Genomic DNA, 15041 nt, shown 5'->3' with positions numbered 1-15041 from the left:
TTGTACTGGAGAAATCCTAGCTTTTACTCTTACCATGAGTGATTCTGATTTAGGATAGACTCACTCAGCCAGTGGCAAAGCAGGAAGACTAACAGGTGTTTTTGTTTAAGATATTCAGACAATGACAGTATTCCACTATAAATAAAAGCCCTTCAGCCTCCCCACCCTCATAAATTACAGACACGTATCAGAAATCTTCTGGAATATTCCAATCAGCCCCTGCTTGTCAGGATGCAATTGTGATTTCTCACTTAACAACAGATTCTCCCCTATCATACTCAATGCGGCTAAGTGCTTCTTATTACCAAGTTCAGTTCAGTTTGGTGTAGGTGAATAATGAATATAGGGGCCTCGGGGGAAGCACCGTACAGGGGCAATGGAAATGCGTTCCACACCCTCCAGTTTCAACATCGCTGTGGTAGGAAGCCCCTTGACAAAGACTGGATTGAGAGTATGGGATTCTTAAGGAAATAACTTGGTTTTGGATTTTCGTTATATCAGATTTTAACCAAATGCTTAGTGTGTGTTATTTAGAATAAGAGTGGTGAGGGACGCCTGGGTGGCTCAGTCAGTTAAGCATTGCCTTGCGCTCAAGTCGTGATCCAGGGTCCTGGGATCAAGTCCCACATCGGGCTCTCTGCTCAGAAGGGAGTCCTCTTCTCTCTCCCTCTTACCCTCCCCCTGCTTGTGTTCTTGCTCTCTCTCAATCAATAAATAAATCTTTAAAAATAGAATAAGAGTAGCAAATTAATAAAGAGCAAAATCATGGAGTTTTAAAAGCAAACTTCTAGCAGGTAATTTATGGGTCACCTGAGAGCAATCAACTTTTCACCCTCAGACCAAAAATGTCCAAACACTTCAGAGCTCCTACCCACCCCCTCTCCAAGGTTCCTGACTAAATCTGAAACCTCTGAACATTCTTATATTCTGACCCTGAGATTGCTGGACTTCTCATTCTGTTGACTACTGCCTTTTTCAGTTATGAACTTCATCCAAAAGCCTCTTGAGATCAGACATTTTCTGTCCCGGTCTTCTTGTGATTTTGCTGCTATGTTAGTCCTAATAAATATATCTTAGTCAAGTTGAACCCTAGAGCATTTACATAACTGACTGTAGCTATGCCAAAAAACTAATATTCGAACTCTACTGTAGTGTAAACACCTTCCAGGAAATCTGTTCTCAATAAGAAAACAAGACCAGTGTTGGATTGACTTCATCCATGTAGTGATAATGGGAAATATGCTTCAGAATTTTTTTGTAATTCTATAATCTAGGTTTGCCAGTAGAGCTATTTTTTCAATTACTGAATGGCTTATTTTTAATTATACTAAATGAGTCTAAACCACCCCCTGGACAGGATGAAATGGTGCTGCTAATCTAAGTGAAGATTAAAAGTACAAAATCTCGGTGTTTCACAATGTCATTGACTGCACTTCCAACAAAGGAATCCACAACACTGATGTCACCGTTTTATTAGCCCCACTTTCTAAGGTCATGGTTTCAGTAGGCACCGACAGTCAACACTGAGCCAGCTACTAGTAAGTTCCTATAATTAGGAACATCTTTAGAGTTTTTGGGGAAAGAAAATTGCTTGCTCAAAAATATTTAATGCATTTGCTTAAATATTCTTTCCCATTTCCCCTAGTGAAAACTGCCTCCTTGCATTGTTTTAAATAAGAGTCTAACAATGTCTCCTGGGTAATTGTAGGTTATGATGAATGTGACCCTAAATCTTAAAATTATTGTATATATAGCACAGTTAGTGCCATGAGAGCAGGGCCAGGACCCTGCCCAAAGACCCCTGAGCTCTATTATGGAGATAAACAGTACAAACTAGGAGTTGGGGTCTATGCCCGTGGTCATTCAACTAATGTAAGCCACGAGGAAATGCTGTATGAATGGCTGAAGATCCCTGCTTTATTGGTCAGATCCTCAACCATTAATGCTCTGGATACAGGCTGGCAGAGACCTGAAGGAGAAGATAAAAGAAGAGTGGGCAGCCATGGATGCTTCCAGAACGTTGGTGGCACTTTGCTGTTGAAAGGATGAGGAAGGCGCCTGGGAAGCTCGTGTGTAAGAAGGCATGGCCAGTGGGAGTAAAGGGTCAGCTACGTCCTCTGACTCTGGCACTCTGATGATGTCAGTACGGAACAAATTATGATGTCAGTACAATAAAGGTTGCACGCACATGCTTTCCTTCCATGAAGACTCCACACACAAAGGATCACGTGTTACATCATGACCACGCTTGAGAAGGGGCTCAACTCGAAAACTTGAGACCTGAAAACTGCCTTCTAGCAATGTTTAAATTGTTTCTAAATTCTTATAATTCAACGCATAATATTGCACATGGCATCTAGTTACATTCTTCTTTAAAAAACTTCAGTACGGGTGACAGATGAATGGAAACATTATTTTTGGTTGGTACGTGATTAAACATTCAGAAGAACCAGCATCACATCATTCTGTGGGGCGATTTAGTTCAAGAACTCATAGAGCTAGGGGTCTGTGCTATGCTTCCTATCTTCCCATACTCTAGGTTTAGAATCATCATATGAAAGTTAAAAGGTCCATATACCTATATTTAGTAAAATTAATAAACTTCATCATTCAATGGAATAGAATAGAATATTAGTTATGTACAGAATATGCAGGATGACCTTTAAAGTGTTGTGTTCAATATATTAATTCCTAAATAAATATATATATATATATGTGTGTGTGTGTGTGTGTGTGTGTAACACACATGCACAAATTCAATGTTTCAGGATTATTTTGCATTTCAATAAGTGCATGCTCTCTCTGTGCCTGAACCAGGTGTAGAAGCATTTTAGAGCAAGACACAAGGAACAGAGCCCTGGTCAGCAGAGAGCAGCCTGCCTGGCCGGGCACACACCTCAGGCTACTTGGCTGGGAAAAGACTCAACTATCCAGCCTGAAAGAGTGGAAACCTCTCCTGCTCATGAGGCGCTCTGGTTACACGGCAGCAATTAAAAAAGAGTCATACACTTCCATTGACCATCTCCACAGGGCGGAATCTACTGTATTTCAAGACTGGTGGCAGGAATTAATTTTATTTAATCCTGACCAAAGTCTCTTGAGGTTGAGACAACCATCAATATGACTGCAGAGAGTTGCTGATGATAAATCAAGTTTCAGAGATTTAAGGATTTCCTGTCTTTGGATTTTCTGTCTTAACATAGATGGTAAATAGATGTAGGTATTTATATATTAAATTTGTATTTAAAAAGAATCTTAACACTAAATATTTTAGACAACAATTATGAAATAAAAATGGTTATTTTTAACTTCTCAAAACTAAATAGAAATTAAAAGAAATATATGAAAGTTATGTATTAAAATGTACTAGAGATGAAACAGAGTCGGGGGTGTATGCAAGTTATTTATGCCTCAATAAATTGGTTTAGTTCTAAAAAAAAAAAACAGTCATAAAAACAAAAACAAAAACAAACAGTGTCTTCACACCTTGTCTGACAGGGGCCGTGAGAATCCTCCGACAAGTCATTATAAAGATGCAGGCATGAGCCAAACGGACAGGCGCACCTTCTGTGCAGTGTTTTCGTCTCTTAAAGATGAAACAATAGTAACTCACATAGCCCAGTTCCTAGGGAAGATAAATGACCTGCACAAAGCAAGACCCAGATTTACTACTGAGCATTAAAGGACAAATTTTTCTTTCTCATGTTTACCAAGGAGCCAAGGGGAATCTGTTCACAACTCTAGTTAAAAGACAAAAAGCTGGACTAAGTCATGTCCAATCTTTGCAAATCAAAGAAGCAGAAAAATCATAGAGTAAAACCCAGCTTGTTCTAAAGAAAAGGACTGAATCTAATCTGAAATGATATCTGAACTCCAACAGAGCATCAAGATCTCAGAACATGTTCAGCCACAGGATCAAGGGCGCACGGCCTGCCGTGTAGCCTGAAAACGTTTCATCCCAGCAGAAGGTGCCGTAGCTGAGGTGGGCACTACTTGATGGCCGCCGGGAAGAGGCTTTGCAGGCGGGCCGTGGTGCCTCCTCGCCTCGCACAGAGCTGCACAACCCGCCCCACAAAGCAATGTGTCCCGACATCGAGGAGCAGAAACCAGCCAAGCTTCTAGTAGACGTTTCTCAACTGTGTGTAGGCTCCCCCGACACATCAGAACCCTGTCAGACGGACTCCCATGCACCTGCCGGCTCTGTTCCCCTGCAGCAGACCCGGGCCCAAACAGGGCGGGCTGGACGTGGGGCAGTGCAGCACTACGGGGCGCTGCAGGGGAGTCTGGCTCTGATCCGACCTCCTGGTCCGGCCATCTTTCCGAATCTGGTAACAAACACACTTGGAAGACAAGGATAGATTTATACCTCCCACAACTCACACATAGACATCTCCTTTGCTTTTCCTTTTAGCTTTGTATGTATTTTTTAAATACATATGCACACAAAGGTTATGTATTTAGATCAGGTGGGAACTGGACTGTTCTTCATCAAGTTTGCTAAGATCTTAACCAAAGTTCCCTTGTAAATGCACAGTGTCGGCGGGCCAGGCTCTTCACGGCAGCCACACGTGCATGCCCGGCCCGGCGACACGCATGGAAGGGCCGAGGCCAGACGGACGCCTCACCGTCAGTCCGACTCCGCCAAGGTCCAACCGTGCGACCCTGGGGAGCTTTCCACTTCTCGGGGTCCCCAGTTGCCGTCTGCGTGATGGGGATAATAATAGTGCCTCGAATGTCTGTTAAATTTAGGACTCAAAGATTGAAAGCATATCAAATGTTTATGACAGTGCCTGACACACAGTGGAAACTCAATGATGCCAGACAGAGAACTGACTACACAACACAGGGCTTCAGGGACATGATTTAGGATGCCACGATGTTGTCAAGGTGTAATATGGGAAGTATAACATGCATTCTACTCTGAAAATGAGGGTAACCCATAGAGACAACATGTAAGCAATTTTTAGTCCATTTTTTAAGGGACTACGTGGATAAATATACATCCCCCAAAACATTTTATATAAAATATTATTTTATATTTATGAGCATTACAGATATATATATATACATTTATTTAATATAAATATATACATATAAAATATGCACATATATTACATACCTCTATTTTTAAGTGTGTGATACACATGCATGAATACACATGCAGGCATTTTGCATGTACATACAGGTGTGTATTTTTTAATAATTTTTACACAAGTGTATATTTGATTATATGTGCATATATAGTTATAAAATGGATTATATACAGATGGATGTATTTACCTACATATATGCTGATGCATACCCAGATAACTAGCCAAGTAACTAGATAATTTGTTTATATCTAATCTTAGTTTTTCTATGTTTGAGCTATTTACGGGTCATATAAAGCTATTTGGTATGGCTTTAACTTATTCTTCCTTTCCCAAAACACACAGGCATTGCATTTGATCAGGTAACATGCTCATAGTGTCTGTAGGTCTGCATAGTAGGTCTCTGACAAATTATCCATGATGAAATTGCTTCACTGACTAACACCGGTGGTTAACAAAAGAAAACCTATACACTAGGACTAGGACTTCAAATTCATTTCTCCTTAGAAGGCAGTTTTAATGGTTTTGCTTTCTCCTAAATGCAGAGTATATTATGCACGCCTATTCATCATTCCGCCAAACTGTTAAACCCACACATTAATACCAAGAGCCTCCCTCATTCTATTATGCCACTGGCATGAATCATATCTTCAATGATCCAAATTCAGTCTCAGTAAATAATTAAAATGAAAAGAAATGAGCCTCAGGCACTTGCCTGGGAGATCTGCCTGATCGGGAGATGTGCAAACGGAAAAAGTGATTTATTACAGCCTTCCTTTCAGTAAACCTGTGGGCCACACCAACCCATTTTATTTACCATTTACATTTACTGTGTATCAAAGCAGAAGTGTTTCCTTTCTCTGTAGAGTCCAGGTAGTGATCTACATGCCACTGCAGACAACAAAGAAACAAAATCCTGTCATGTCAACAAAGTACACAGAGGAACTGGCCTGGGGGAAATTCGCATTTCAGAGCTCCATAGTAAACAAATTTTTCTGACCTGGAGACAAACTTTTATGCTTACTCTGTGCAATTTCTTTAATTTAAATTAAGTGAAGTAAACACCACACCACCAAGGTTAAATAGGTTTTCCAGTCTCGGAATACCAAAGAACTTAAACAAAATATCTATGTCTCCCTTTTGTGAAATCTAATGGAGAATAAGGAGACAAGAAATACTTGAAAGTTTCAATTAATATTTAGAAAATTTGGGGCTGATTTTCCATTTTATTACAAAAACTCTGTGTATTGTCTGTGTCCCCAGACAGGTTCTGGGAGTGTCACACAATTGCTGTGCTTTCAAAATGCCCAAAGCATCCCTACCTACCCATCACTGTCACCATATAGCTTTGCCTGGGGCAGCAGGGGACCTCCAACAGGGCAGTTTCGGTGCAATGAAATGCTTGCCTCAGTGTTTTTATAATGACCAATCACGTTTACCTGGTTGCAAATTGCAGACATGGGCTATCTCAGTTATTATTATTATTTTTTAATCAGTAAGATAAGGACAGCACTAGTTTCTCCGCAGGTTCGTTATTGTAGCTGAATGATGTAGCACAGGCACATGTGACATGGATTGTTATTGCAGCTGAATGATGTAGCACAGGCACATGTGACATGGAAAGCTATATCGTGCCTCTTTTCCTCCTAATCTGACATAGTTGGCTCTTTATGTTGGAGTTTTATGATGGTGACTTGTTCATTGCCAAATAGAAACCACTTGCACTGGCATTCTCCATTGAAGGCCAAGCTGTAAAGCAGGGTTAAAAATCCAGGTGTGCATAATTGCTTAACCCAATGAGGTATGGCCTTAACACTTAAATATGGCTCATACAGAAAAAAGAGTTTGGCTTGTACAGAAGGCATTCTGTCCAGCATGTGTTCAGGATGAAATAATTCAACACTACAGTGACACACTAACAGTTCTTGCTCTTTGTTTCAATCTGAAGTAATAGCCTTTCATTAATCCAAAGATAACGTTTTATTGGTTAAAATAAAATGCCATAAAAACACCACTGAGACTATATGTGATCCCCAATAAGCTGGATTATCTTTCTGAAAAATGATGGCTTTGAAGCCTTCCCTATAGCTTTACAAATCATGAAGTATCTGTGTTCATCAGGGCATTTTTAGTAAAATCAATTATGTCCCTAGAAATATTGACAACCAAAAAGAAGATTGATTTTGTAGGAAAATGGGAAATATTTTTTCAATTAAGTTTCTAAATTTTTGCATTCATTTAAAAACATTCTGAAAAAAAGTGTCATTTTGTATTCTGTTTTAACCAAATAAAAACAAAAGTGAGAAGTCACTGTGATACTGGCAACAAAAGAAAAAAACAAGGCACAGAGATGGAGCAGGAGATTAAATCTCCCACACACATAGTAAATCGATCTTTGGCAAAGGAGCACATCTAGACTTTCAATAAATAGTGTTGGAACAACCAGACATCCTCACACCAAGATGAAGATAGGCGCAGTCCTTACACCTGCCCCCAAAATTACTCTGAAATGGATCAAGACCCAAATGTGAAGTAGAAAACTCCTAGAAGGTAACACAAGGGATAATCTAAGTGATCCTTTAATGGGGAAATAACTCTTTAAGGACAACACCAAAGGCATGTTCCATGAAAGAATGAATTGATAACCTGTACTCCATTAAAACTGAAAACTCCTGCTCTCAAAGACACCATCATGAGAACGAGAAGACAGAAAGAGACCCTCAAGAGGATGAGAAGACAATCCAGAGACACTTGGAGAAAGCATCTCTGTTAAAGAACTGGTAGCCAGAGTTTTCAAAGAACTCTTGCAGCTCAACAATAAAGCAAACATCTTGATTAAAAGCAAGCAAAAGCCCTACATATAAACCTCACCCAAGAAGGTAGACCAATGACAAATAGACACATGAAGACATGGTTCCCAGCATATGCCACCAGGGAAATGCAGGTTAGCACAACAAGGAGATGCCCCTACACGCATATTTGACAGCGAACGTCCAGGACACTGATAAGACTGAAGGCTGATGAGGGTATGGAGCACAGGCACTCTCGCCCATTGTTGGGGGGAGGGTGTAAAACGGCACAGCCAGTTTGGAAAACTCAACATACTCTTACCATATGACCCAACAGTCACACTTCTTGGTATTTATTCAAAAGAGTTGAAAATTTGTGTCCACAGAAAACCTGCACCCGAATGTTTCATACCAGCTTTATTCATAAGAGCCTACACTTGGAAGCAAGCAAGCTCTCCTCCAGTTGGGGGAATGGATACACTGTGGTCCACCCAGACAACAAAATATTGTGCACCAAAAAGAAATAAGCCATCAAGCCATGGAAAGACATAGAGGAACCCTCAATGCATGTCACTAAGTGAAAAGAACTATTCTGAAAAGGTACATAGCGCATGATTCTAACTATAGGACTTTCTGGACGAGGCAAAACTATGGAGACAGGGAAAAAGATTAATGGTTACGAGGTATTGGGGGGAGGGGAGTGGGGGAGCAGATAGCAGGCAGAGGAGGAAGATTTTTAGGGCACCGGAAATATAAGTAGACACTGTAATGGTTGATATACATATTTACCCATCTGCCCAAACCCACAGAATGTATGACGCCCCGAGTGAATCCTTCTGTAAGCCAAGCTTTGGGTGATAACGGGGTATCATCACTTGTAAAAATGAGCCTCTCCACTTGTTGGGGGGCTGGTGCCAATGGGAAGGACAGAGTAACGGGAGGTCTCTGTCCTTCCGGCTCATTTGTCCTATAAGCCTAAGGTTGTTCTAAGAGACAAAGTCTATTTTTAAAAAGGGATGTAAGAATAAAAATTGCACTTACGTCATTTACACAGTTACCTTGTCACTTATCCTATCTTTCTCAGATGCTATACAAATTTTAAATGGCTTTCCCTTTAAGACCTAGCGCATACCTGACATTTTAAGCATAGCGCCCAGAGCACTTAAAACAAAAACACTGACGCCTGCTTTCCATCCAAGACTAGTTGACTCAGGATCTCTGAGAGTCAGATCTGGACACTAGTAATGATTCCACACATGATTTTATGTGTAACCAGAGCGCCAAACCACGGCGTTAGGAAAAGGGCACAGGATTAAGAACTAGAGAGAATGGAATTCAACCCAAATTCTGCCAACAAGTGGCTTTCACTTCATCGGGAAGGTGGTGTGTGTCCTCCTTCTAGAGCTGTCAGGAGATTAGGAGATAAATTGTTTGAAACATATGGCCCGAGGTAGACACCTTACATTGACCAGGACTATTCATAACAACCTCTAGGCTGTGTGCAAAGTGAGCGGTGTCTTAAATGCCTACAAAATTGTTTTCATTATAAAGAGCCAAAACATACAATGTTATTGACATCTGTGGGGTTAGGCTCTCATTTTGAGAGAAAAAATTTATCTAGGATTGAACTTAAAAACCTACCAATATATCTTGTTATTCTAGTTTCCTATATTATTTTTAATTATAATAAAATAGTTCTTTATTAAATAAAAAAGTGAGAAATATTTCTATTGTCTCAACAGTGTCCCACTGTTGAGAGGCCTCACTGCCTCTCAGGAAAAGCAATGGTTATCTGCAAAATTAAAAAAAAAATAGATGAAAATGATGACAAAATACAAGAACTATGGAGAGAAGTCAACCATGTTCTGTAAACACTTATGTGCTCATAGCTAAGCAGTTCAAATAATTTTAACATAACCAAAATGCTACACATAAAAAGAGGTCAATAAACTAGTTTTATAACTATTTTTATAAGACCATGTGGAAACACTTTTCAAATATCATAAGAGCAAAAATACTGTTTATGCAGAAATATATAGTTTTCAATTTTTAGAAATTAAATAGAGTACTTCCAGTTTGAAGCTAGTTTTAATATAGATACAAAGATATTTTGGTGTACATTTTGTATGCATTTATGTGTGTGTGTGTGTCAACTTTTGCTCTCTTTGGCTCTGCATTATGGAGTTTATTATTATTTTTTAAGACTACAGTATAAGCACGAGCCCAAACTTCTGATCCTTTTAAGAATACTATAATATACCTTAAAGAACTTTCCAGAAAACTTGCTCTTCAAAATCAGCGACTCATTTACTGAACACCCATGTATTGCGTATAGAGTAGCAAAGCACTGCTTGAACCTCAAGGAATTTATAAAGAGTTGGGAGGCGGATAGGAAACTCACGTTATGTCGTAATATTTTGCATAGGAAACTACGCCAAGCTATATGTCTCAATCTCCTCTCGAAGTCATCTAACCAAACTGAAAGTGACAGCATGGCCAAGGTTTGCTGCATAAATCATAGGGTCTCGATCCTGACGGAACCGATGTGATTCTATCTGACCAATTTTCAAGAAGGCTGAGCTTCTCTTATATGTTTGCAGCATTTTCTGGGGAATAGACTGGTTTTATTTTTTTTATCTTATTGTTTCTATATCCATTTATTCTTAGCTATTTCAAATTTAGACTGGCTCTAATGTCACCACAATGCAAGAGACCAGGGCCTCACTTGCTATAGAAGAGGGTCTCTGTACTTCACGGCTCTCACCCATGAATCTCACTCCAAATTAAATCTGCCAGGATAATATGCAAAGGCCCTGGACACTCACGTTTACACGTGGGAGGCTTCCCAGTGTTGTTCCATGATCCGTCTTCCCGACACACAGCGACCGCTTGCTGGCCATCTTCCAGCTGAAAGCCCTCGTTACATTCATAGGTCACTTTACTGTCCAACGTGAACTCGTTGCCTGTAAATGAGCCATTTCCTGGGGACTCGGGGATTCCACAGGACACAGCTGGAAAGAAATGGCAGAAACACAGTTATTCTTACAAGATGTTATGACACTTCGTTGCTCCATTGCTATGGTTCATGGCCAGTGCATAGAAGAGCAGAGACATATTTATATTTCTCATGTGTGGGATAAGTGGACACATTTTCAATGTTTTAAGGATCTTGAGGGTTGATGAGAAGCCATGGAAAACTGCTCAGAATAGAGCATCTGTGTGATTAGGATCCCAGAAGTCTGACTGCTGTGAAACCGTTGAAACCCACTGAGGTGTTTTCTCGGACGGCCACGCTCAGGATGCCGAAGGGTCGTGCTTTCTACTTCATCTAATACTGCAAAGCAAGGAGGGAACAGCATCTCTACCATCGCAAAATCTACTGATGCCTCGGTGCGGAGATCTCTCAGGAATCAGAACTGACGCCGACGTCTAACCTCCCCGTACGGGCTCCTTCCCCTCCCCCCATGACTCCTCTTCCTTGAAGCCCCAGGCATTTCTAATAAAATGCAGATCACTGAGCCAAGATCATTGATGCATCTACAAATATAGTATGTGTTATTTTATAAATTACCTGTCAGAGCACAAGCCCTTGAGGAGGAAGGAGGAGGAGGAGGAGGAGGTAGGAGGAGCAGGGGAAGGCACGCAGAGCAGAGACCACAGCGCTCTGCAGGCTGCTCTCAGGTGAGGCCAGGCGAGAGAGTGGGAGGAGGGAAGCGACAGGAAGGTGGTGGGAGAGGTCAGGGTAAACACCGCCTTCTTCAATTTCCTAGCTCTGATCCAGACTCTTCTACTATGAGATATAAGGAAACAAAACAAAACAAACTGACATAAAATACATCTCAAGGGACGTGACTCTAAGTTGCAGTACAGAAAACAGTAAGAAGGACCAAGAGACGGAGCGTCACTCCCTACGACACAAACCGAGTCCAGCTGTCCTTGTCAAAGAGAACTTTTCCAGTAACTAGAGAACTGGCCTCCGGGTATGCGATCGATATTTAACATATTATTCATCACGTGGATTCTAAGTTTGAGTCATTTAAAATGTTTCCACGTTATTCTAATAAAAAAAACACATGTAGCTTGTTAGAGCTGAAAAGATAGGTTGAATGACTTTATATAAACTTAGAGTTTTACAGATAAAGAAAACTGAGGGTCAGAAGGAGAAAACGACTCGCCCACGGAATCAGAGGGACTCTGCGTAGAACAGGGGCCACAGAGCAGACCTGCGACTCCCGAGGCCACCTTCGAATCCTACGAGAGCCCTATGAACTACCCAAGGTTCACTCTGCGTCTTTGGCTGTTCTGTTGTTTCTTTAGCACAACCTTCAATAAATACAATGGAAAATTATGAGAGAGCTAAAACAATGTTTACGAGGCTGATAAAGATGAAACTTCTGGAAAGTCCAAGTACTCACATTTCTTTTGTGCTTAAATGTCTAATAAGTTATTTCAACTGTCTAAAACATACATATATATAATACATATGTAATATATATTACTCTAATAAACATTTGCAATAGATAGGGGATAAAAATTCAGACATATAGACATGATTTTGGACCAAGTATTTAAAATAATTATTAACTTCTGGCTTTCCAAAGCCATTGCTTTATTGAGGCAATGTATTGAGCATCTGCAAAACATTCATCTTAATTTATTGAATGCAGTGAATGTCCTTTGTGACTGGATCTCTTGGCATCACCCATCCCTTGTTTCCTTCCAATTCCTCTCGGATTTCATTCAATCATTTGTTCATTCTCACAAACCTAAATTTCGCTCCTTGCTGAAACATGCTTAGAGCCCAGCTACCCTCTAGCTCTCATTTGGGGTGAGCGTCAAATGAAATAACGTTTCTTTGGCAGGTAACATTCTGCAAATACCCATGAAACCCTACCTTAAAGGGATTCATACCCTGGAGGCCAAAACAGAAAAGCTTTCTAACAACTTCTGCTAAATCTGGAAGCTTATTTCACACATGAACCCTGATTCCAAGGACTTAAGGAGACCCACTTTCTGTCATCTGATCAACAGCAGGGAATCTTTGTTTGGCCTCTCTAGACTGTCTTAACAGTAGGCTGTTTGGTGGGGCTTACAAAAAGGTTGGCCATCAATCAACCACGACATTCTCAGACTTCTGATTCAATGAAGATAGATGGCATAACCCTTACAGACTAGAAATTTAGGTTCATGGGATGAAGGAGCCTCCCATTAATGTCTAGTATTGTCTCATCTATTCATCCTTCTAAAAGTTTTCTATGATTACTAAGTGGCAGATATTCTTAAGATCACTTTTTAAAGGCCAATGACCTAAATGCATATGACTTTCAAAATATGCAGAAGGTTCTTACTTTTATTATAGCTGAAGGGAATAAATCTTCTTCATTTTTTTTAACTATACGAATATAACATTATAGTTCCTGCCAACCTAAGTGAACAATCCCCTACCCATCCCTTAAAATCTCACTTTAAAGTCAGATTTCTATATTAGCTTGTGTCTCTGACATTTGCCAGCTCTATGATTTCAGTTAAAAGGCTTAATGAAAGTTGTCTCATTGCTTTCGGGTCAATAAAGGCCACCTCAGAGAGAATTGTGTGGAGTAAATGACATAATGTATACAGAGCAACTACCACTGGGTTCATACAATGTAGGCATCCAATAAATAGGAATGCATTATTAGTATTAGCAGTAGTAGTTATATACATGATCATCATTTATATTTATTTGTTTTGTAAAGAAAAATACGAGTTGACAGGATAAACTCCTTGTAATCTCTTTATTAAAGAGAGCAAAGAGGCAGAGGAAGTCAGTAGTAAATCAGCTTATTTCCATTAAATATCATGAAATATTTAACATTTTGGTTTCAAATACAGAAGTGGAAGAGCTCCTCCACTGTGCAGTGTCCCTATTCCTCTTTTACAACATGAAACCTATGTGGGATTTCTTTTTCTTATGTATTTAAGACCAAACGGTAGCCATTCTTGTCTTTGTAGGTTTAAATGCTTCTCTGATTTTTTTCCCACTTTACATGACTGTTCCTGTAACTAACAGGGATCCTTTCTTTCTACGGCCCCTCAAGTTTCAACACGGCACCATCCGCTTTGCTGTCCTTTTTTCTTTCTTTCTCCATTTTTTCCCTTCAAAAAAAAAAGCTCAGTGATTCTTGGGCTTTGACTATCACCTTAGACTTGTGATTCTCATGCCCTGATATCCTCTTAGTCCCCTCGAGCAATGCCCACATCTCAAGCTAAATGTGTGTAGGTTCTGGGTGAGAAGCCCAGGAGAAGTGACCTTCACTGTAGCTGTCCTGACAAACTTCCTCCAGTCAGTGTGGTCACATTCTTTAATTCACTTCTTTCTCTACACAGCCCTGATCTGCTTGGCGGCTAAGCACTGTCCACTTATTTGAACACCTGCTTCATACGCTCAATCCCTTAGCTCACCCACCCATTATCTCACAATGGAATCTCTACATTTTCATTATCTGGACCCCACTCATAAGGCTGGGCAAACCCAGAGGGAGATCAATCCCCCTACCATAAAGCTTAGAGTAAAAATAGTATCCCACAGCAGGGATTCCTGGTTAAGGTAAGACATATGTTTAAATAAAAACATCTGAAACCGAACATGGAGGAAATCTGATAGGTACCTGGTTTACAACCAAAAAACTAGCTGAGCATCAAATACGAAAGGAGCATAAACAAAAATGAAGGACGACTGATAAGCTCAGGGACAAGTGCTCACGAAATGCTCTATGAAGAACAGGATGTGCTAAGAGGTACAGAAGAGGACCTGCGTGACAAGAGAACATTGCAAATCCCTCTGCCGAAAGCATGATGAAGAAGAATGCAGCCCTCCAATGCAGACAATGGATTTATGAAGGGTTTTAAGTATACAATTTAAGCATATAAGAATTTTCTATCAATTAAAATTTATAGGGGTGCCTGGGCGGCTCAGTGGGTTAAAGCCTCTGCCTTTGGCTCGGGTCATGATGGAGCCCCGCATCGGGCTCTCTGCTCAGCAGGCAGCCTGCTTCCCCCTCTCTCTGCCTATCTCTCTGTCTACTTGTAATCTCTGTCAAATAAATAAATAAAATCTTTAAAAAAGTATGTATATGCATGTCACTATATATATATATATATATATATATGCACACACACAAAG

General features: G+C 40.2%; 1 protein-coding gene across 2 annotated transcripts in view; it reads right to left on the bottom strand.

The window, feature by feature from the left end:
- CSMD1 (CUB and Sushi multiple domains 1) overlaps nt 1-15041 on the bottom strand; it is a 1903837-nt gene that overhangs the window by 85041 nt on the left and 1803755 nt on the right. For both annotated transcript variants that reach the window (XM_082715632.1, XM_082715633.1), the window contains exon 50: nt 10705-10890. In XM_082715632.1, coding sequence (XP_082571758.1) covers nt 10705-10890 — 186 coding nt within the window. The remainder of the gene's footprint in view (nt 1-10704; nt 10891-15041) is intronic.

This window comes from Mustela nivalis, assembly GCF_964662115.1.
Source record: "Mustela nivalis genome assembly, chromosome: 20".
NCBI classification, from domain to species: domain Eukaryota; kingdom Metazoa; phylum Chordata; class Mammalia; order Carnivora; family Mustelidae; genus Mustela; species Mustela nivalis.
The sequence above is the reverse complement of the archived record's forward strand: the minus strand, read 5'-3'. Positions and strand labels throughout refer to the sequence as shown.